Source organism: Anolis sagrei, chromosome X, assembly GCF_037176765.1.
Source record: "Anolis sagrei isolate rAnoSag1 chromosome X, rAnoSag1.mat, whole genome shotgun sequence".
Classification (NCBI taxonomy): Eukaryota; Metazoa; Chordata; class Lepidosauria; order Squamata; family Dactyloidae; genus Anolis; species Anolis sagrei.
The window spans coordinates 99,268,791-99,293,616 of record NC_090034.1 but is presented as its reverse complement, the minus strand read 5'-3'; the positions used below and the strand labels follow the sequence as shown (position 1 = coordinate 99,293,616).

Below are 24,826 nucleotides of genomic sequence, written 5' to 3'. Positions count from 1 at the left end.
TGTGCTTCATTTGGAACACTGGGCATGCATATTCAGCAGCAGCGTAGCAAAGTGCAAGGGCAGATGTCTTCACTGTATCTGGTTGTGATCTCCAGGTTGTGCCAGTCAGCTTTCATACGATATTATTTCTAGCCTCACTTTTTGCTTGATATTCAAGCAGTGCTTCTTGTAGGTCAGAGGACAGTCCAGAGTGTTTGGTGTGCTGCAATGCTCCAGTGGGATTCCTTCCCAAGTCATCCTCAGAGAGTCCAAAAGTGGTGGTCTAAAACCTTGAACCATGGCTGATACCAGTTGAGAGACTCCCTCCTGGGCACACAGAAGAGTAGGTGACTTGGGAGGTGCTGAACAGACTGCGCTCTGGCATCACGAGATGCAGAGCCAACTTTAATAAATGGGGCTACAAAGTGGAGTCCACAACATGCGAGTGTGGAGAAGAGCAAACCACAGACCATCTGCTGCAATGCAGCCTGAGCCTTGCCACATGCACAATGGAGGACCTTCTTATAGCAACACCAGAGTCACTCCATGTGGCCAGCTACTGGTCAAAGGAAATCTAGCGTAATGCCAAATTTTAAACTTTGTGGTTGTTTGATATAACTGTAGTTTCAATTTGTTTTTACCATGATAAATATATAAGCCAACCCACTTTTCTTTCCCTCTGTTCTGGACCCAAAAGGAATAAATAATAATAATAATAATAATAATAATAATAATAATAATAGTGCGGTTTTCTGGCATTGTATATTTCTGCCGCTTCTGTGAATGTTCATTTGTATTTTGATTCTGTAGCCCACTTGTCGATGGATGTCCAGAATCAGGAGCAACCACCACAATCCTTTTTATCCTGGGCGTCGACTGAGCCAGTATAGACTTTGGTTTGTTTCTCCATAATGCTAATGGGTTAGGTGCTCTTAGTTCCACTCCTCAGCTGAGACTTCTCTAGCTTGGTTGGACCTGCTGGTTACACTACCGCCAGGCTAATTCTCAGCATCCTTGTAGCAGTTAAGCCCCCCACCACAACAAGGTGGCACACAGACAGGCTACAAACAAAGACACAACTTTGTGGCCCAGACAATTCACTGGAAATTCTGTCACTACCTGCCAGCAGTAAAGAATTGGTGGGATCACAAACCTGCAAAGGTCGTGGAAAATGAACATGAAAAAATACTGTGGGACTTTCGAATCCAGACTGTCAGTTTTGGAACACAATACACCAGACATCACGATTGTGGAAAAGAAAAAAAGTCTGGATGATTGATGCCACCATACCAGGTGACAGTTGCATTGAGGAAAAACAACAGGAAAAATTCAGCCGCTATCAAGACCTCAAAATCAAACTGCAAAGGCTCTGGCATAAACCAGTACAGGTGGTCCCAGTGGTCATCGGTACACTGGGTGCGGTGCCAAAAGATCTTAGCTGGCATTTGGAAACAATAAACATTGACAAAATCACGATCTGTCAACTGCAAAAGGCCACCTGACTTGGATCTGCGCACATCATTCGAAAATACATCACACAGTCCTAGACACTTGGGAAGTGTTCAACATGTGATTTTGTGGTACGAAATCCAGCATATAGATCTCGTTTGCTGGGACATACTGTGTATTTGTGTCAGTAAAATAATAATAATAATAATAATAATAATAATAATAATAATTTATATTTTACCCTATTGCCCCAGAGGAACTCAGGGCAGATTCCAAACATAAAAGGTAAACATTCATTGCCTGAATACAAACAACAATACATCAAAAGTAACGAAATTTAGCATGGTTTTTGAAAGCTGAAATCATCAATTATTTTAATTTGGATCATGAAGGATATATGTGCCAAATTTGGTCCTTTTTTTCATGTCAGGAGTGACTTGGGAAACTGCAAGTCGCTTCTGGTGTGAGAGAATTGGCTGTCTGCAAGAACATTGCCCAAGGGATGCCCTGATGTTTTACTATCCTTGATGTTCCTGATCCATCAAGACATGGGTGGGGGCATGACATACAGTGGGTTGTTGTTGGGTTTTTTTTCGGGCTATATGGCTATGTTCCAGAGGCATTCTCTACTGAGGTTTCACCTGCATCTATGGCAAGCATCCTCAGACCTACCTCTGAGGATGCTTGCCATAGATGCAGGCAAAACGTCAGGAGAGAATGCCTCTAGAACATGGCCATATAGCCCGAAAACAACAACAACCCAGTGATTCCGGCCATGAATGCCTTTGACAATAAACATATTATTATTATTATTATTATTATTATTATTATTATTATTGTTGTTGTTGTTATTATTATTTATTGCATAGTGAAAGGACCAAGGCAGAGACATCTCCAGCTCATCCCTTGTTTGGGCATCAGCCAGCACGTCAACGACTTAAATCAAGAAATAGTTTTCTTAGATCTACAGAGACACTCGCTGGAACACCTCAGCAAGCGAGAGTCCAAAAGTGGCAGGCTCAAACCCAGCACCTCAATCTGTGGGTGATACCAGATGAGAGACTCCCTCCTGGGCACACAGAAGACTGGGCGACTTGGAAGGCGCTGAACAGACTGCATTCTGGCACCACGAGATGCAGAGCCAATCTTAAGAAATGGGGCTACAAAGTTGAATCCACGACATGCGAGTGTGGAGAAGAGCAAACCACAGACCACCTGCTTCAATGCAACCTGAGCCCTGCCACATGTACAATGGAGGACCTCCTTGCGGCAACACCAGAAGCACTCCAAGTGGCCAGCTACTAGTCAAAGGATATCTAATCAGCTACCAAGTTTGAAAAATTTGTGGGTTTTTTTTATGTTTGTTTGTTTTGTTCTGTTAGAAATGTAATACAATGTTCTGGTTGCGGATGACACGATAAATAAAATAAATAAATATTGCACTTCTACCCCGCCCTTCTCAACCCCCGAGGGGGGACTCAGGGCGGCTTACAAAAGGCACAATTTGATGCCGGCACAACAACAAGGTAAACATAAACATATGTAAACAGTAATTAAAACAACCCATTATACATCACACATCAAAATCTATACATATTTAAACTTTTATAGAGAGTAATATTATTATTATTATTATTATTATTATTATTACTACTCTCTATAAAAGTTCAAATATGTATAGATTTTGATGTGTGATGTATAATTGATTGTTTTGTAAATAATAATTTATTATTATTATTATTATTGTATTGTCGAAGGCTTTCATGGCCAGAATCCATGGGTTGTTGTAGGTTTTTCCGGGCTATATGGCAATCTTCTGGAGGCAATTTTTCTCCTGACGTTTCGCCTGCATCTATGGCAAGCATCTTCAGACGTAGTGATGCTTGCCATAGATGCAGGCAAAACGTCAGGAGATAATGCCTCCAGACCATGGCCGGAGTCGCTGGGTTGTTGTGGGGCTTTTTGGGCTGTATGGCCATGGTCTGGAGGCATTCTCTCCTGACGTTTTGCCTGCATCTATGGCAAGCATCACTACGTCTGAGGATGCTTGCCATAGATGCAGGTGAAACGTCAGGAGAAAAATTGCCTCCAGAACATGGCCATATAGCCCGGAAAAACCTACAACAACCCATTATTATTATTATTTGCAAATTCTATCTAAAATCAGAATGCTATGCCAGGTATTCCAAATAACATAATTGCACAGCATTGCATTGTTTGCATTTTCATAGCACAGAGCCTCAAGCCTTAAGTTATATTTCCCTTTGTTTAATTCCCTATTGACAATCATAGATCACTATAAAAATGGCCAAATTTTGTGCTGCAGCTATAAAATTAAGGACAATTTTATAATTTCGTGACACTATCTAAATGTTTAATCCTGTTTAAGATGCACAATTGAGACAACACTACATTTGGAAAACATCCATAAATACCATCCCCATCTTTTGCACTTGCAAGACATGGCTGCTATGTGTTTACATAAGTTGGACGATACCATTGTGGGGAGGGAACTTTTTCTCCCTTTGTTTGCGGTGCTTTGTCCCCCTCTTCGTAATTTTATGATATCGAGTGGATACCAAGCCCAAGATTGTATTTACAAGATTAAGGAAATGCATTAAAAGGGAGGAGAAAGAAGAGAATATTTTCTTCTCCCCCCCTTTTTTCTCCAGAGAATGGTTTCGCCCAAACGTCGCACTAAAAGGAGCCTTCCCTGCAACGTTCCAAATCAGAACGTTGGCGGCCTCAACGTTCTGTTGGTGCCTTTGTTTACGGAAGTGTCTGCGTCGCAGGTGAATCCCCAGCCATGGCTGTCAAGATCAAGATGGTCTATTGGTAAGGAAGGGCAATGGGGATGGTTATGAAGAGGATGCAGTATTAATAAATATAATAATATTAATATTATTCCTGTATATCCCTCTTTTCCCTCTCTCAGTTATTCTTTTGTAAATACAATCTTGGGCTTTGCATGTTCCTTTTAAAAATGAGTTATTTGAAAAAATATATATTAATATAGGGTTTACAGTTAGACCATTGGATATTGTAACTTATTCCTTCAAAGGCCTGCATCTTGGGGTTTAGTTCTCAATGGACATCACCATTATTATTAATAATAATAACAACATTATTATATTGTTATATTAATAATAATAATAGAATATTATTATTGATAATCTGGACCATATGGCAGTGTAGACTGTGGTGCAGCTGGCTGGGAGTCAGCAGCATTAAGATCATTAAGTTCTAATAATAATAATAATAACATTATTATATTGTTATATTATTATTATTATTAATAATAATATTAGAATATTATTATTGATAATCTGGACCATATGGCAGTGTAGACTGTGGTGCAGCTGGCTGGGAGTCAGCAGCATTTAGATCATTAAGTTCTAATAATAATAATAACATTATTATATTGTTATATTATTATTAATAATAATAATATTAGAATATTATTATTGATAATCTGGACCATATGGCAGTGTAGACTGTGGTGCAGCTGGCTGGGAGTCAGCAGCATCAAGTTCGAAGCCGGAGTGAGCTTCCAACCAATTTGCGTAGCTTGCTGTCGACCTTTGCAGCCCGAAGGACAGTTGCATCTATCAAGCACCGCTTATGCAGGGAGGCTAATTTACAGCGCCATAAAAATGTCCAGCAAGCATGCAAAGATTGAGGAAGTACTTCATCTGTGTCACAGGAGCCCCCGGTGGCACAGTGGGTTAAACCCCTGTCAGTTAAATGCCATAAAAATCTCCAGCAAGCATGCAAATATTGAGGAAGTACTTCATCTGTGTCACAGGAGCCCCCGGTGGCACAGTGGGTTAAACCCCTGTCAGTTAAATGCCATAAAAATCTCCAGCAAGCATGCAAATATTGAGGAAGTACTTCATCTGTGTCACAGGAGCCCCTGGTGGCACAGTGGGTTAAACCCCTGTCGGTTAAATGCCATAAAAATCTCCAGCAAGCACGCAAAGATTGAGGAAGTACTTCATCTGTGTCACAGGAGCCCCCAGTGTCACAGTGGGTTAAACCCCTGTCGGTTAAATGCCATAAAAATCTCCAGCAAGCACGCAAAGATTGAGGAAGTACATCATCTGTGTCACAGGAGCCCCCAGTGGCACAGTGGGTTAAACCCTGTGCCGGCAGGACTGAAGACCGACAGGTCGCAGGTTCAAATCCGGGGAGAGGGGGATGAGCTCCCTCTATCAGCTCCAGTTCCTCATACGGGGACATGAGAGAAGCCTCCCACAAGGATGATAAAAACAGCAAATCATCTGGGCGTCCCCTGGGCAACGTCCTTGCAGATGGCCAATTCTCTCACACCAGAAGCGACTTGCAGTTTCTCAAGTCACTCCTGACACGACAAAAAAATAAATAAATCTGTGTCACAAATGGCCGGTGAAGCGATAGCTCCCCTGGTGCCCAGAATACCCTCATGAAAAAGCTGGAATGTTAAATAGCCTCTATGTGTCTGTATATATATGTTATGTGTCTATGGCGTTGAATGTTTGCCATGTATATATGTACATTGTCATCTGCATTGAGTCCTCTGCAGGGTGAGAAGGGCGGAATATAAATACTGTAAATAAATAAATAAATAATAAATAGAAGGGGCCTTAAATTCCCCAATATATTGTACTTGTTTTTAGAGTAAACCACTTGAGGTCTCTTTTTAGCAATATGGTAACAATAATAATAATAACTCACAGCGAGGGCATAGAGATGCCAAACAGACAAACCATAAAATTCAATCAGCCTAAATCCTATAAATATCTGGGCATACTACAGTTGGACAATATCAAGCATGGGCATGTGAAAAATGTGGCCAGCAAAGAATATGTCCAAAGGGTCAGAAAGGTTTTGAAGAGCAAATTAAATGGCAGAAATATGATCAAGTATGTCAACACCTGAGCCACCCCCGTCATCAGATACTACTACATCATCATCCTCATCCTCATTATTATGAGGATATAAATATCTGGCACAAGCCAGTAAAGGTGGTCCCATTGGTGATAGGTACACTGCATGAAGAGCCTTAAGACCTTGGCCGGCACTTAAAAACAATCGGCTCCAACAAAATTACCACCTGTCAGCTGCAAAAGGCCACCCTACTTGGCTCTGCATTCATTATTTGCAGATACATGATCGGGCCTCATCACACTAGAGAAAAAATCCACTTAAAATCTGGTTTCTTCCTCTTGCAGAATTCTGGGGTTTGTAGTTTAGAGAGGAGCCTTTAACAGCCTCGCTAAACTACATACCCCAGAATTCTGCAGAAGGCAGAAACCGGATTTTAAGTGGATTTTTTCTGTAGCATGGTGAAGCAAGTGATGGTTCATTGTAAACTAAAGTTTATTTCATGCACAAAACTATTCACCTATTGTGTTTAAAGTTCGCTTCAGGCAATGCATGTTAGGTGCTTATGAAACATAAATGAATATTGTGTTTAGACTTGGATCCCAACTCCAACGTATGACGTTGTTGTGTGCAGTCACGTTGTTTCTGACATATGTCAGCCCAAGAGTGAACCTATCACAGGGTTTTCTTGATAAGATTTGCCATTACCTTCCTCTGAGACTGAGAGAGTGTGATTTAGTGGCTTTCATGGCAGAGTGGGAATTCAAACCCTAGACTCGAGAGAGTCATACTCCAGTGATTTACATACATACATACATGGAGTCCCCAGTTGTGCAGCACTGAGCTCTGAACTTGCAGACCACAAGGTCAGCGGTTCATATCCAGGGAGCAAGGTGAGCTCCCAGTGTTCGCTCCAGCGTCTGCCAACCTAGCAGTTCGAAAACATGCAAATGTGAGTATGCCGTCGCTGCCTGGGGAGCTATAGTTCTTAGTGAAAAAACAAGGATGTGGCAACTTTTCCCCAGGGATTGCTTCTTGCCTTCCTTTAGAGAACTAGAACTCTCCGAGGATCAACAAGACACTATAGATAACTCAAAATAGGCTTTATTGTTTACAAGGTGTTATCTTTCTGAGGCATTAAACTTGATGTTCCAAAAAGGGCAAAGAAAATATACATTACAGTCTCTGATTGTCTTGGATCCAAGGAGTTTTCCAGCTGAGTAGCTTCCAAGTTCCCTCTTTCTCAATGGCTATGAGGTCGAAACACAGCCCCAGTTCAATTGCCTATATTGAAGACACAAAGTCTTCCTCTTGATGCCAAAGGACTGGTTTGAAGGCGCTTAAGATTCCTCAACGTAGTCCAGATGAGCTGGGCATGAAGTATGAATCCTAAGGGTATAAACTTGAGAATTGGTGGTAAGAAATGACTTTACCAAAGGCTTTGAGCCAAGCCTTTCGCACGTCCATCTGTTGAGCTTTTGGTGGTAAGAATGAAAACGAAAGTAAAGTTTTTCTCCCTAGGAAGAGGTGGAGCCAAACAATTGAGCTGGGGGAGCAAGCCAATTGATGTAAAACAACATTGATTGACAGCTGTAGATAACCAATCAATTCAACTATACATTTACAAAGTAAACAGGCAAATCTGGACATGTTACAACAGTTCAAACCTTTGCAACTTAAAGTTTTACATACAGGTGGCGCCAGTTGCACCGTCACAGTGAGATCAATAGGTACTGCTTCTGCGGGAAGGTAATGGCGCTCCAGGCAGTCATGCTGGCCACATGACCTAGGAGGTTTCTATGGACAACGCCACCTCTTTGGCTCAGAAATGGAGATGAGCACGACCTTGATGTCAAAGGGAAACTTTTACCAAATATATGTGTGTGTGTGCTTATATATATTCTAAAATCCAAAGCTCTTCTGGTTCCAAGCCTTTCAGATAAGGGATACTCAACCTGTATTATTATTATTTCCAAAATTATTATTATTCTCAGTCTGGAATGCCATTTATAACTCTTAAGCAAAGTCAACAGAATGCTAGTGTTATCAAGCAGCACAATCACCATACAATTAAAATCAATTAAACGCAAACACGCAAATGCACTGGCAATTAAAACAATAACAATTTATTGTTGAATGTGGAGTCAGCATGCTTCTGTAAACCTCAGTGAGCCAATCTGGCTCCTGTGGTTGGGACTAAGTGATAAAAAATTCCAAGTTAAACATACAAAGCTGTGTGAGTCTTTTTTTTTAATCTTTCCGGATGCTCTTTCTTGCTAAACAGGGCCTTTTATCCATGCTGCAGTTTCCAAAGAGAGAGGCATGTTTGTGTGTTTTAATACAAACAACAGGAAGGTGTTTCATTATCTCTAAAGTTCATTTCAGCACAAACTTTTTTGAAGAACAGCCCTCTTTTTCAGATTAAAGAACGAGTGAGCACAAAAGTTTATGATGAAATAAGCTACTCCTCTCTCCTTTTTTCTTGGAGATGCTTTCCTATCTGTGTTCCCTTTGGTTTTTTTTTTTTTTGTCTTTGTCTTTGTCTTAGCACAAGCAGGTTGCTTAGAAACAGTGAAAAATGACTCTAGCCTAGCTTATAGGCAACAGAGAGATTCCTTTGAGGCCATTTCCATTTCTAGGTGAGTGCATTTGTTGCAGAACACACTTCCAGAGTTTTAGCCTTGAGAGGTACTTATCCCTGCTAGTCTATGGTAAGTTTCTGGGGAAGAAAGTAAAAATACACCAAAATTGGTACAGATTTCGGCCAGGTCCATAGTATATATAACACTGAATGAGAGAATGCTTTATGAGGCTCATAAAATATTATATAATCCATGATCAGGTAAACTGGGACAGACAAGTGTGAAGTGTGCTGGGCCCATAACCCTTTTTGTTAAGGAAAACTACCCTAAAATATATAGCAGATCATCCAAAAACAAACAGGATTCAAAAGTTGAGCATCAGAACGTTAGCGAGAAGAGTGGTATGGCTGTAAAGAATCCAGAGCTTAGTGGGCAAACATTAGGGTCCAGTCTTTAAAAAATAACAAAAGATTTATTTATGATACTAAAGAACTAACTATGGTACCAAATTGCCAATATCCGCTGGATAATGGAGAAAGGCAGGGAGTTGCAGAAAAACATCTATTTCTGTTTTATTGACTATTTTAAAGCCTTTGACTGTGTGGATCATAATAAATTGTGGCAAGTTCTTGGTGGGATGGGCATACCAAATCACCTTGTCTCTCTCCTGAGGAATCTGTATAAGGACCAAGTAGCAACAGTCAGAACTGACCACGGAGCAACAGACTGGTTCAAGATTGGGAAAGGCATACGGCAGGGTTGTATACTCTCACCCAATCTATTCAACTTGTATGCAGAACACCCCGATGAGCGGGGCTTGACGAATACAAGGTTGGGGTTAAAATCGCTGGAAGAAACATTAATAACCTTAGATATGCGGATGATACCACTTTGATGACCAAAAACAAGGAGGAACAGAGGAGCCTTCTACTCAAGGTGAAAGAAGAAAGTGAAAAAGCTGGGTTGCAGTTAAACAAACAAACAAACAAAAAACATTCTGGCAACCGGGCTGATTGATAATTGGCAAATAGAGGGAGAAAATGCGGAGGCAGTGTCAGACTTTGTATTTCTAGGTGCAAAGATTACTGCAGATGCAGACCTTGGCCAGGAAATCAGAAGACGCTTACTTCTTGGGAGGAGAGCAATGACAATCTCAATAACATAGCGAAAAGTAGAGACATCACACTGGCAATGAAGATCCACGTAGGGTTGTTGTAGGTTTTTTCGGGTTATATGGCCATGCTCTAGAGTCTCCTGACGTTTCACCTGCATCTATGGCAAGCATCCTCAGAGGTAGTGAGGTCTGTTGGAACTAGGAAAAAGGGGTTTATATATCTGTGGAATGACCGGGGTGGGACAAAGGACTCTTGTCTGCTGGAGCTAGAAGCTTCGACAATACAAGATCCGCATAGTTAAAGCAATGGTATTCCCCATAGTAACCTATGGATGTGAGAGCTGGACCATAGGAAAGGCTGTGAAGGAAGAGAGATGCTTTTGAACTGTGGTGCTGGAGAAAAATTCTGAGAGTGCCTTGGACCACGAGAAGATCCAGCCAGTCCATACTTCAGGAAATAAAACCTGACTGCTCATTGGAGGGAAGGATATGAGAAGCAAAGATGAAGTACTTTGGCCACATCATGAGAAGACAGGAAAGCTTGGAGAAGAGAATGATGCTGGGGGAAAATGGAAGGAAAAAGGAAGAGGGGCTGACCAAGGGCAAGATGGATGAATGGTATCCTTGAAGTGACTAGCTTGACTCTGAAGGAGCTGATGGTAGTGACTGCTGACAGGGAGCTCTGGCTTGGGCTGGTCCAGGAGGTCACGAAGAGTTGACAGCGACCGAACGAATAAAAAACAACTACAGTACATTTCTTAATAAGAGTTGGGTCTGAGCTACACTAACACCCATCTTTTCTAAGGTTTCAAATTATTTCATCACACTAGAGAAAAACATCCACTTAAAATCTGGTTTCTGCCTCCTGCAGAATTCTGGGGTTTGTAGTTAAAGTGAGTCTGTTAAAGGCTACTTCCTAAACTACAAACCGCAGAATTCTGCAGGAGGCAGAAACCGGATTTTAAGTGGATTTTTTCTCGAATGTGATGAGGCCCAAAGAGGGAAAAACCCACTTCCCAACTGTTATTCAGGAGACATGGGGGAAGTGGTTCTCAACCTGTGGGTCCCCAGGTGTTTTGGCTAAAACAACTCCCAGAAATCCCAGCCAGTTTACCATTTGATAGGGTTTCTGCGAACTGAAGCCCAAAACATCTGGGAACCCACAGGTTGAGGACCATTGGTCTATACTAAGCTAACTAAACTGTTCCTCTATGAGGACTTGAGACTTGGGCAGTGTGGGGTTGAATTCCAACAACAAAAACAACAACAAGGACAATAATAATAAATTTTATTTATACCCCGGCATCATCTCCCCAAAGGGACTCGAGGTGGCTAACGTGAGGCCAAACCCAAACAAATTACAATACAGGAAAAATACATATAAACAAAATAATAACATCAAATAAAATACTTAGTAATAACATAGTAAAATAGAAATAACAAAATCATAATAAAAACAAATGATAAAATGGTAAGAGAATTAGACAAAGAGAGTGAGGCCCATGACTAAAAGTGGAAAGAGAATTGATAAAACCAATCGGTGAGATAGGGAGAAAGTGCTATGATTTGTGAGGGGGCTCATATAATTCTGCTGTATAATTCCGCATAAGAACTAAAGGGTGGTTTCAGAAGGCTCCTTCTACACTGCCATAACTAGGATTTCACTAGTCTCCTGAAGGACAAGAGGGAGGAGGCAGATCTAATCCCGCTCGGGATTAGATCCGCTTGGGAGAGAGTTCCATAGCCGAGGGGCCACCACAGAGAAGGTCCTGTCTCTCGTTCCCACCAAACACGCTTGCGAAGGTTGTGGGACCGAGAGCAGGGCCTCTCCGGAAGATCTTAATGTCCTTCATGGTTCAAAGCAGACTATCTGCTTTGAAGGGATCATATGAGTCTATACCCCCATTTATTTATTTACATTTACAGTAGTCCCTCACTACTTCGCGGTTCGTTTTTCTCAGACTCGCTGTTCTGCGTTTTTTTAAAATAAACATTAATGTAAAATATTTATTGCAGTATTTTTGCTGTTTCACAGGTTTTTGTGGTACTTTCTCCCAAGAACAGTACGTTCAACTGGTTCTCCCAAGAATAGTTCAATCCAATGCAATTTGGATATAGCATAACTCTGGTGTAAATTTATGTTGCAAATAAACTTCTCCAAAAAGTTATTATTCTGACTTAAGTTTGCTCTTAGAATTAGGGTGAAAAGAGGGATTATTTCTGATCATGGCCTTCCGCTGGCTGTTTACCTGTGGCTCTTGTACTAGAACCTTAAGAAACCTTTTTGCTCAGTGTTTCTCATACAATCTGATATGAGGAGCAATCAGTTGTGTGTTTAATCCATTATGCCAGTGACTGCCACTAAATTTGTGCCCATTCTTTCCTGGAAATTCCACACAGACCACAACTTTGAGGTGTAGCACTATTTTAGTTCACCTGTGCTACAAACATAACTCATATTGTATAATCAAATGATGTCTTTTGTAGGCGGCTTTTCCAATAAGAGAGAAAGGATCTGTTATAGTTCTTGAGAATTTCTTCTAGTAACTATTTAATTTTTTTTTCCAGTGGTGCCTGAGGATACAGTCCCAAGGTAAGCCAATTCTTCAACCTGATATATATTAAAAATTAATTTAACATCTTGATTAAGAACATGTCCAGAGAGAGGAAGGAGGAGTTAAGGGGAAAATCAGGGGTAGAAATCGCGGAGAAGGTAAAATATTTGGGGATATAGCTAACCACCAGCAATGCCCAACTAATAAAAAATAACTACGACAACAAATGGAAGGCCATAAAAGAAAAAATGAGACACTGGTCAAGGTTAGACCTATCTCTCCTAGGCAGGATCGCCGTCGCTAAAATGAACATCTTGGCTGAAGTCCTATACCTTTTCCGCATGATCCCAGTGGCGAGATCAACAAAAATAATAACCAACTGGCAAAAGGATCTTAACAGATTTATATGGCAAAATAAGCGGGCCAGAATTAAATTCAGAAATCTGAGTGATGATCCAAGAAGAGGGGGCCTGGGATTGCCCGATCTACTACTATATTACGAAGCTGCGGCATTGTCATGGACCCGAGAGTGGGCAACGTTGAAAAACGAGAGACTACTCACACTCGAAGGGGAAGACTTGTCCAAAGGTTGGCACGCCTACCTTTGGAAAAGGAAAACCACAACGGAAAGGAATTTCAACAACCACCCGCTCAGAGCATCCCTGCTAAAAACTTGGAAGAAGTACAAGGAGAGATGGTACACAAGAACACCATTATGGATAGCCCCAAACGAGGCAGACCAGAGGAGGAATGCTCCGAACAAAAAGTGGCTGACATACAAGCAGTTATTAAAGATTGACAACCAAGAAATAAAATTAAAACCATTAGAAGAGATAAGACAATCATATCCAAACTTCTCATGGTTCCAATACTGGCAGGTCAACGAAAACTATAAAGAAGACAAAAGAACAGGGTTTGAAACGAAAGAGAAAACATGGGACAAGATATTAAGATCTGAGAAAAAGACGATCAAAGGGCTATATCAACAACTACTAGTTTGGGCGACGGAGGAAGAGCAAGTGAAGGAGGTGATGATCAAATGGGCCAGGATGATCGGGCGAACAGTTACTATGCCAGAGTGGGAGGAAATGTGGAGAATAAAACTAAAATATGCATACGCCACCGAAATTAAAGAGAATTGGTTCAAAATGTTTTACCAATGGTATCAGACACCGGAGAAAATTGCGAAATATAGCAAAGGAAAATCCGATAAGAACTGTTGGAGATGCCAGATGAAAAAGGGAACATTCAGACACATGTGGTGGGACTGCAAGGAGGTCAAGAAATTCTGGAAAATAATACACCTGAAAATTAAGGACATACTAGAAATCGAAATAGAATTCAGACCGGAACAATTCCTATTAGGAATGAACAACTTCGACCTGAAGAGAAACGACGACAAAATCCTCTTTTACCTCACCACCGCGGCTAGGATCTGTATAGCCAGATTATGGAAAAGTAGGGAAACAGCATCATTCAATTCATGGATTATCAAGGTCATCGATATTATGAACATGGATTACTTAACTCAAATGCTGAGAAAAGAAGAAACAACAAACAACAAGACAGACTGGAGCAAACTCACAACCTTCTTAAAGAAAAACAACATAAAGTACTGGTAAACTAATAATAGCCCTTGTAGGGTGTACCGAGCCTGACAGCAATGACCTCTAGGAATCAGCAGGTTCAATAAGACAATAACTAGATATACAGAATGAAAATACGTGTCAGCAGAAGACCCTGGAAGTCAACTTGGAAATGGATGTGGTATATGTTGGTATGTTTATGTATGTCTACGTTGGGTTCTTAAGGGAGGGGGGAGGGGGGGGGGAGATCCAGGGAGGCCGACAAGGCAGAAATGTATATATTAGCCTAAAGAATACTGACTTCAAAGTCTGCCAAGTGCGACCTCCCTTAGTTGGGTATTTTATGTAGGGTTTGTAGTCCCTGTTGTCGTTCAATGCTTCGACTGTGTGTGATATGTTCGCCTTGTTTTAAATCAAACTGGAAAATTAATAAAGACTATTTATAAAAAAAAAAAATTAATTTAACATCTTGACATACTTGGAAGAACACAAGTAACTTAATGGATGCTGTTGTTTAGTTGACAATACTTTCATCAGTGGTGCCCTTTAAGGCATAACCCTGGGTGGCGCAATGGGTTAAACCCTTGTGCCGGCAAAACTGCTGACCAAAAGGTCAGTGGTTTGAATCTGGGAAGTGGGGTGAGCTCCCATCTGTCAGCTCCAGCTTCTCATGTGGGGACATGAGAGAAAGCCTACCACAGGATGGTAAGACATCTGGGCAACGTCCTTGCAGATGGCCAATTCTCTCACATCAGAAGTGACTTGCAATTCTCAAGTTTCTCCTAACACACACACACAAAAAATAGCCACAGACCCTCTTCAAATCCAAATTGGGAGCCATGCTCTCCAAAGGGAAGGAATCAGTTTCTCCCATGAATTCCACATGGACTTGGGTGTTTCTGCACTCTTAACACTAATCTCTTCTTTCTTTGTTAGTATCAGCAGCTCAAGAAGGAACTCGAAATAGAGTTTCCGGGCAAGCTGGACATTGTAAGTATATGCACTTGGTGTAGGTTGAGTCCTATTGCTTCTTTCCGATTTCTGAATGAGGGACTGGGTCGGTACTGCAGGAAGGGAGGGGAGGGAGGGAGGAAGGAAGGAAGGGAAGGAGTAAGAAAAAAGAGAATGAAGGGAGGAAGAGGAAGGAAGGGAAGGAACAAAGAAAGAAGGGAAGGAAGAAGGGAAGGATAAAAGAAAGGAGAAGGAAAGACAAAAGGGAAGGAAGGAAAAAAAGAAGCAGAGGGAACGAAGGACGAAAAAGCGGAAGGGAAGGATGGAAGGAGAAAGGGAGGGAAGGAAGGATGGAAGGACAAAAGGGTGGAAGGGAAGGAGGAAGGAAAGAGAGAACTAATGGAGGAAGAGGAAAGAAGGGAAGGAAAAGAAAGAAATAAGGGAAGGGAAAGATAAAGGAGAAGGAAAGACAAAAGAGAAGGAAGGAAAAAAAGAGACAGAGAGGGAACGAAGGACAAAAGAGTGGAAGGGAAGGATGGAAGGAGAAAGAGGAGGGAAGGAGGAAAGAAAGACAAAAGGAAGGGAAGGATGGAAGGACGAAAGGGAAGAACGAAAGAGAGAAGGAAGAAAAGGGTGGAAGGGAATGGAGGGAATGAGAAAGAGGGAGGGAGGAAAGAGGGAAGATAGGAAAGAAAAAAGGGAAGGAAGGAAGGAAAGAGAAAGGGAGAAAGGGAGGACGAAAGGGTGAGAGGGAAGGAAGGAGGAAGGAAAGAGAGAAGGAAGGAAGGACGAAAGGGTGGAAGGGAAGAGGAAAGAAGGAGGGAAGAAGGAAGAAAAAAGAGAAGGAAGGAAGGATAGGATAGTGAGAGGGAGGAGGTCCTGAGAAAATAGCCCAAGGGGCCACATCCGGCCCCTGGTCCTAGGTTTGCCCATACCTGGTATAGTTGACGGAATGAGGATGCCCCATTTCTTACAGCTAGTATACAGCAATATCAGGCCTAAGAGTCGAGGGAGTTTGATGCTCTCATCAAATCAGAAATCCAAACTGTGGAGCGGTTTCTTAAGGGGACATCTCTTATTTTCCTTTTTCCATCTAGACTGGAGAAGGGACGCCTCAGGTCACAGGATGGTTCGAAGTGACAGTGGCAGGGAAGCTGGTGCACTCCAAAAAGGTATGTATTTTTTCCTCTTTAAGGAAAATATCCCACTTTTCTTTTTTTTTTAAAAAAAAAAACAATTTTTCCAGAACCGACATGGCTTTTCTGAGAAATTCAGTTTTTTGTATGGAAAGAAAATTTCAGAACTTTCAAATTACAGATTTTGAATAAGAAATACTATTTTAAAGCAGCCACATGTGTATTTCGTGCAAGACTGCTAAAAATATATGTAGCAAGAAGAAATAAAAAAATATTCTGCAGAATCCAGAAATCCTGCATAACAAGGCCTTGTGGTTGTGGTCTGTTTGAGGGGTTTTTTCCCCTCTCTTATGTAATGTTTGGGCTGTGCAACTTTGAAAACGGCAAAGGTTGCAGCCACAATCTCAGACTTGCCATCTCATTGTTTGCATAAGTTTATAATGTACAATTTAGTATTGCATTTTGTGCACTTTGCCCCTTGTATATTCAATGCAAGCAGATAGGAAGTGGGTTTTTTTTCCACGTTTCTCTGTGAAATAAAAAGATGGTTAGTTTTTATTGCAAAACTGCAAAGTTTCTGGAACACGTGCAGTTTCTCAGAAAGTGTGTAGTTTATGTTGTGTCCACAACAGCAATAAATAAATTTAAAACAAAAATAAAAATTCACCATTTGTGATTACTTTCAGTATCTTTTTTTCTTCCTGCCAAATTTTTTTGGGGGGATTGGGATTCTAGATTTGATTCCAATTGAGAAACTGACAAGTTTCTTTTCCTCCCTACTTTCTTATAAGAGAGGAAAAAGAGTTTTTAAGTGATTAATAGCCTATCAAGGACAGTAATTTGGTCAAGGGTAGTTCCCAGTCTTGGGTTTACAGACGTTGTTGCACTTTAACCCACAGAAGGCTTGTCTAGCATGACCAGTTGTGGGGGATCCTGGGAAAAGGGAGGCCAGTAATTTCCAGGGACCTGTAGGTTGTTTCCGGGCTATATGGCCATGTTCCAGTAGCATTATCTCCTGATGTTTCGCCTGCATCTGTGGCTGGCGTCTTCAGAGGATCCTCTGAAGATGCCAGCCACAGATACAAGTGAAACATCAGGAGATAGTGCTGCTAAAACACATAGCCCAGAAACCCTACAACACTACAATTATTTTGGTCGGGAAAAATTATTTATTTATTGGACTTAAATACCGCTTTTCTCACCTCTGAAGGGACTCAAGGCGCTTCCCAAAATTCAATGCCTTACATGTATAAAACATCACATATCAAAAACAACAATAATAAGAATGGATTAAAACCATTAAAATTATAAAACTATAAAAGAACAATCACACAAAGTATTGTTGAAGGCTTTCATGGCTGGAATCACTGGGTTGTAAGTTTTTTGGGCTGTATGACCATGTTCCAGAAGCATTCTCTCCTGATGTTTTGCCTGCATCTAACGCAGGCATCCTCAGAGGTTGTGAGGTCTGTTAGAAACTAGGAAAATGGGGTTTATATATCTGTGGAATGTCCAGGGTGGGGGAAAGAACTCTTGACTGTTGGAGGTAGGTGTGAAAGTCAGATATATAAGCCCCATTTTCCTAGTTTCCAACAGACCTCACAACCTCTGAGGATGCCTGCCATATATGCTGGCAAAACGTCAGGAGAGAATGCTTCTGGAACATGGCCATACAGCCCGAAAAACGTACAAGAACCCAACAATCACACACACTACATAAAACATTTAGGCCTTGCAACGATCTTTAACTATTTCCATATTTCCATAAGCCTCCGACAATACATTGGGAACTACTGCTTGCTTTACATTCTTTGCAGTATAACGTTAAAGGGGGGGGGGGGGGGTAGCTCTTCCCTTAGGATGAAATTCAAGCTTTGTAATAAAAGATGCTGGCCTGTATTCAAAGAAGTATTTTTGGTCAGATAATTAAATATATTTTTTTTTCCCTTGCTGGATCAAGTTTTCCATTAGCCTCTTAGGTTGCCAGTGCCCGAAGCATTAGGGTGTTGGGTTTGGTTGGAAAATTGTTGCTCCTGCCCTACCCTTGTAGATGTGATCTTCATAGCTTTCCAGAATTATCTGATCCGTAGCCTTCCCACTCCTAAGAAGGTGGAGGCAGTAGAAACCAAGACCTTCACACTGCTTCTAGGAGTTGAGTCAGAGCCAAGAACTTCCTGAATGCTTGAGTCTGTGGGTCTTTGAATCATATTTTGTGGATCTTCAGAGACTTTCAGGGGGCCAGGAATTACTAGGGATATATTGTTTGGTGGCATAGCTGACTTTCCTACTCAGCCTTGCCTTTTTCAAAGAGTCTTGTCTTGGAAGACCCACAAACCAGGTATTAAGGAGGCAGCTACTTCTGTTATAGCTGAACCAGTTGCTAGTTGGGTTTGGTGGGCTCTGTCTGCTGTCATTTGTCCTTTTCTTTGGGGAGGGAACTCTGCTGTGCTGCCAAACGTCTTCCACGACTTCCTTCTTTTTGAAGGTGTGACCAGAACAGAGCAGCAACACACAGCCAATTTAGTCAGCAAAGATTGGTTTCCTTGGTGTGTTAATGGAACACTTCTAACTCTCTTCCTTTCTTCCAGAATGGAGATGGCTTTGTGGATAATGACACCAAATTCCACAAGATAATAGTGGCCGTCAAAGCAGCTTTAGCATAAAGATGGCTTCGAGGATGCAGCAATAGCTTACTGGGAGAAAAGGTAAAGCAACTGAGTATTTTTGACCAAAATATCTGCTCAAGGATCCTGGTTGGTCCTCACAGAGAGGTCCAAGTTGCTCTTCTAAGCGCCCTTCCATACAGGCCCTCTATATGCCAGGATCTGATCCCAGGTTTTCTGCTTTAAACTGGATTATATGAGTCTGCACTGCCAGATAATATGGGATAAACAGGAAACCTAGGATCCGATCCTGGGATATGGGGCCTGTCTTGACGGCCCTTAGTCAGAGCAAGCCGTGGTACTCCTCTTTCTTCCAAACCTGTATCAGGAGACCTGCAAATAATTTTAGGTGATGGATCCAGTTCATACACTAATGGTAAAGGTTTCCCCTGACATTAAGTCTAGTCATGTCCAACTCTGGGGGGTGGTGCTCATTTCCATTTCTAAGCCCAAAAGCCGTCCATTGTCCATAGATACCTCCAAGGTCAAGAGCACTATTACCTTTCCGCTGGAGCAGTACCTGTTGATCTACTCACATTTGCATGTTTTCTAGCTGTTAGATTGGCCGAAACTGGGGCTAACAATGGGAGCTCACCCCACTCCCTAGATTCAAACTGCTGACCTTTTGGTCAGCAAGTTCAGCTCAGCAGTTTAACCCACTGCATCACCAGGGCTCCCAGAGTTCATACGCTAGCTCTGATTCACTCATTGTCTATTATCCTTGTATATCTAATCCAAATCTAAATCTTGTATAAGTTTTCACAGACATAAAAAGCTACCATTTTGCCTCTTGCAAAAAAAAAAAAAGAGATATTTTTCAGGTGCAAAATGGGTCACTAATAGGCTTGGGCCCGAATCAGTTTGAACAAAAATGATTTCATAATATTCGGTGGTCCATTTAATATAATCTCCGAACACAGACCAGGTAGTAGGGAATTGAAAAGCTCGGCAAAATGTATTGAGAGAGCTTGATTTTATCCGCTACTGTAGAGGATAGAGTTAAGTACAATATACCTGAGGCAGGTGTCCTAATGGGGCTCCTGGAGAAGATGGGATTATTGTAGACCAGCGTCTTTTTCTCCCTCCCCAGCAGCAGCATCTCTCCATTCCTTTTTGGAAAGTTTCCTAAGCTTCTCCTCCAGAGAGGGCCCTGTTGGGAACTCACTTTCCCAGCAGCACTTGCATGGGGCAGACACTGAAAAGTCTCTGAGTTTCTCTCGGAGCATGATGGGAGTTGAAGTTTTTCTTTCTCAGTCAATGAAAAGCCTGGTTGTGTCCGTGCTCTGATTGGCCGAGAATGGACACAAACAGCAACTACAATTCCCAGAACCCTCTTTTGTGGTTTGACTTGTTTTATAAAATGTTATGGTTAAAACTTAAAATAATTCTAAAAAATCAGTAGATTGGTGAATTGTTTTGAAACTTGGCAGGTCTGCAGTTGTAAACGTGGTCTAAAGCAGAGGTATGAGGAAATTGGCCGTCTGAAAGGACGTTGCCCAGGGGATGCCTGGATGATTTGATGTTTTTATCATCCTTGTGGGAGGCTTCTCTCATGTCCCCACATGAGGAGCTGGAGCTGATAGAGGGAGCTCATTCGCCTCTTCCCGGATTCGAACCTGCGACCTGTCGGTCTTCGGTCCTGCCAGCACAGGGGTTTAACCCACTGCGCCACCGGGGGCTCACCTTGTGACATTAAAAATTGTCCATGCCTTAAAAGCTTTTCTATTTGCTGTGTCTGCCTTCCCTTGGCAACTTTGCCTGATTTTTTTCTTCGGATGCCTACACTGTTGTTAACTGCCATTGAGCTTTGACACAAATGAATGAGAAACTTTCAAGTCACCCTACCATGAACTGTCTTGTTCAGGACTTGCAGAGTCAGGGCAGCGGTTACTTCGTAGATCAAGTGTATTCATAACAATAACAACAATAATAATTTATACCCCACTTTATTTGTCCTGAAGGAGTCTCAATTTACCTGGATTATTATCTTTTTTTTCTACTGTCCTTCTACCTTACTACATTTTTGTCTTCTGTAGTGAATCACATATTCTTATAATATGGCCAAACTATGACAGCCTCAGTTTAGTCATCTTGGCTTTTAAGAAGAGATCAGGCTTGATTTGCTCTATGACCCATTTATTTGTCTTTTTCGCCTCCTAAACTGTATCAGCTTAGCTTCCAGGCTGTTTAGGTATCTTCCCAAATTGTAGGGACCCGAGAAGGCACATACAATCATGTTGTAGACGCAAACCATTTTTAGTGTCTCTGCAGTATTAGAAATTTGGGGAGTGAAGGCAAAATGAATTGGGGAGGCAGCAGATTTTCTCCTTTCCCATCCAGCAGTATTCACAAATTATATGAAAACAATTGACCTGCAAATCTCTTTTGAAACTTTTGTATATTTGGATAGTAGTAGTAGATTGGTAGAAGTAGTTGTAGATTTGCCTTGCCAATTCCAAAATATTGTAACACAACTTCTGCCTTTCTTCCTTGTTTGTTAGCTCAAGGAACCCTCTGTTTTGTTCATCGTGGCCGAGCGCTTGATGACGGGAGCCGCTGAAATGTCGTCAGACGCGTGGCAGTTCCCCGAAACCCCTTTGCGTAGGATGCCATTTTGAGCAAAGCCTGATGAAGACCTTGAGTTTATTTAACACCTGAATGGCGCAACAACTAACACTTTGGTGTTATGTGTGTTATGTATGCGATCTTTCTTTGTGGTGCTGGGTTAATATTTGAATAATTCTGGCCTTTTGAACATGCCCCCACTCCTGATCTTTTGTTTCTGGGCTCTTTGGATATTTAATATTTTGGATATTTAATATTCTCAGATATCTTCAATTAAAAATAAGGAATGAATACTTCTGCTATTGCCATGGAGTCCAATCCCCTCAAATTTTGAATTAAATTTTAAAATTGTAAAAGACACGATTTGTGGATCTATTTCAATTCCTAATTTTCACATTGCAAGACTTTGCTTTCTTAATGCGCACATCTGCTGATTTGTTTCTCTTGAATGCAGTAAGCCTTTAATAAAACGCCTCTTCCAAGATGTTGTTTCCTGTTTTCTTGCTCTTGGGGGAATATCCCAACTTTGCATATTAAGAACACCTGGGAGTCACTCTGGACCGTTCTCTGACCTACAAGAAGCACTGCCTGAACATCAAACAAAAAGAGGGTGCTAGAAACAATATCATACGAAAGCTGACTGGCACAACCTGGGGATCACAACCAGACACAGTGAAGACAACTGCCCTTGCGCTATGCTACTCTGCTGCTGAGTACGCATGCCCAGTGTGGAACACATCTCACCACACTAAAACAGTGGATGTGGCTCTTAATGAGACATGCCGCATTATCACGGGGTGTCTGCGCCCTACACCACTGGAGAAATTACACTGCTTAGCCAGTATTGCACCACCTGACATCCGCCGGGAAGTTGCAGCCAATAGTGAAAGGACCAAGGCAGAAACATCTCCAGCTCATCCCCTGTTTGGGTATCAGCCAGCACGTCAACGACTTAAATCTAGAAATAGTTTTTTAAGATCTACAGAGACACTCGCTGGAACACCTCAGCAAGCGAGAGTCCAAAAGTGGCAGGCTCAAACCCAGAACCTCAACCAATGGCTGATACCAAATGAGAGACTCCCCCCTGGGCACACAGAAAACTGGGCAACTTGGAAGGTGCTGAACAGACTGCGCTCTGGCACCACGAGATGCAGAGCCAACCTCAAGAAATGGGGCCACAAAGTGGAGCCCACAACATGCGAGTGTGGAGAGGAGCAAACCACTGACCACCTGCTGCAATGCAACCTGAGCCCTGCCACATGCACAATGGAGGACCTCCTTGCGGCAACACCAGAGGCACTCCCAAGTGGCCTACTGGTCAAAGGACATTTAATCAGCTACCAAGTTTGCAAAATTTGTAATTTTTTTAAATCTGTTTGTTTGTTTTGTCCTGTTAGAAATGTAATACAATGTTCTGGTTGCGGATGACACGATAAATAAATAAATAAATAAATATTGAAAACACACCTACATTTGACACCCCTATTTCAGATTTGATTGGAAATTGGTCTCTTAAGTGTTCATTTGAATAAGCTCATGCAAGCCACTACTGGTCTTTCAATGCCATGGATTAAGTCTGGTATGTATTTTATATGATTAGATTTCTAAATGAGATTTTGTGGTCCCTATTGTTCCCGTCCATTAATATAAAATGTTATGGTTTTCTGTATCCTATAGAATTGCATTTGCTTTGAAGCATCATCTCTCCAGGAGAACTTGGAAGTCTGCACTAGCTCCTACACTAATAAAATCACTTTGTGCCCATGAAAATGGTTTTATGGGCATATTTTTGAGGTTTCCTGGTCCTCTAAAAGGCATTTTGGGATACTTTGAAGCCACAACAACAACGAGGGTCTGAGGGACTCCAAACACAAACCCTTTATTAGTATTTTTTTTAGTATTGGGCAATCGTAGCCAGAGGTTGATGGTCCTCCAAGTTTAGTGTCTTGGCGGTGAGTCCATAGATGGCTATTCTTGATCTGCATGTTCTCCTGCAGTGAGGACATGGGTTTCCGGTCAAGGTTGGCTTGATGCACCTTTCTCTTAGCACGTTTCTCCCTTTCACCCTCCATTCGTGCCTCTTCGAATTCTGCAGCACTGCTGGTCACAGCTGACCTCCAGTTAGAACGCTTAAGGGCCAGGGTTTCCCAGTTCTCGGTGTCTATGCCAGTTTTTAAAACATACCCAGAGATCATTAAAAGCACTTTTTGACTGGAGGGCTACCAAAACAGTGTGTTTGTGGGGCACTTTCTGAAGGAAGTGCAGCTGCATCTTATATATAAAACATTCATGCTGCCTGCTGGAACACACTTCATTCAAAATACATTTCTTTAAAAGGAAACTAATCATCTTGGTAGGAGTTGTGGCTAATAATTTGTAGCTATTATAGAACATTTAAGGGCTAAATCTCCCATTTTTCAACCCTGGGCAAAGGGCTCTTTGGTACCCTGCTGTGAGATTTATGTGGATGTCTGGCTTGCAGTTGCCATGACAACCGGATGCTGTAACTTGGGCATCGCTGATCTTATAAAGCACCACTTAATGGCTCTATCACAGCCCCACAAATGAAGTTATTCTCGCTCCACTTTATGTGATGGGAGCCTGACAACGGAGTGGAGGCAACTGAACTACCAAATTAGACTTTTTAGTGCCATGTAGATGAAAGTATCAAAGAACTTGCTGCCCAGTGTCCAAAATTGTAAAAGAGAATAGAGGGAGAAATAAATGGAAAGAAAGAATGCATTTTCAGTAGGATCGCTTCTCTGAAATTGGGTTGTTATGAGTATTTCAGGTTGTATGGCCATGTTCCAGAAGCATTTCCTCCTGACATTTTTCCTGCATCTATGGCAGGCATCCTCAGAGGTTGTGAGGTCTGTTGGAAACTAGGAAAGTAAGATTTATATATCTGTGGAATGTCCAAGGTGGGAGAAAGAACTCTTGTCTGTTTGAGGTAGGTGTGAATGTTTCAATTGACCATCTTGATTAGCATTTAATTATTTAATGTATTGTCGAAGGCTTTCATGGCTGGAATCACTGGGTTGTTGTAGGTTTTTTCGGGCTATATGGCCATGTTCTAGAGGCATTCTCTCCTGACGTTTCGCCTGCATCTATGGCAAGCATCCTCAAAGGTAGTGAGGTCTGTTGGAACTAGAAAAAAGGGTTTATATATCTGTGGAATGACCAGGGTGGGACAAAGGACTCTTGTCTGCTGGAGCTAGGTGTGAATGTCTCAACTGACTACCTTGATTAGCATTTGATGGTCTGGCAGTGCCTGGGGCAATCTTTTGTTGAGAGGTGATTAGATGTCCCAGAATGTCTCTGTTGTTTTGCTGTTGTAATTTTAGAGTTTTTTAAAATACTGGTAGCCAGATTTTGTTGATTTT

General features: G+C 41.7%; 1 protein-coding gene across 1 annotated transcript; it reads left to right on the top strand.

The window, feature by feature from the left end:
• Positions 1-4,118: 4,118 nt before the first annotated feature.
• Positions 4,119-21,925, top strand: LOC137094943 (selenoprotein W-like). Its single transcript, XM_067460951.1, has 6 exons — positions 4,119-4,263; positions 12,556-12,580; positions 15,065-15,118; positions 16,177-16,251; positions 18,804-18,920; positions 21,380-21,925. Exons 1-5 carry the CDS (start codon positions 4,235-4,237, stop codon positions 18,876-18,878), a joined length of 258 nt encoding a protein of 85 aa, XP_067317052.1. The 5' UTR covers positions 4,119-4,234; the 3' UTR covers positions 18,879-18,920; positions 21,380-21,925.
• Positions 21,926-24,826: the final 2,901 nt, after the last annotated feature.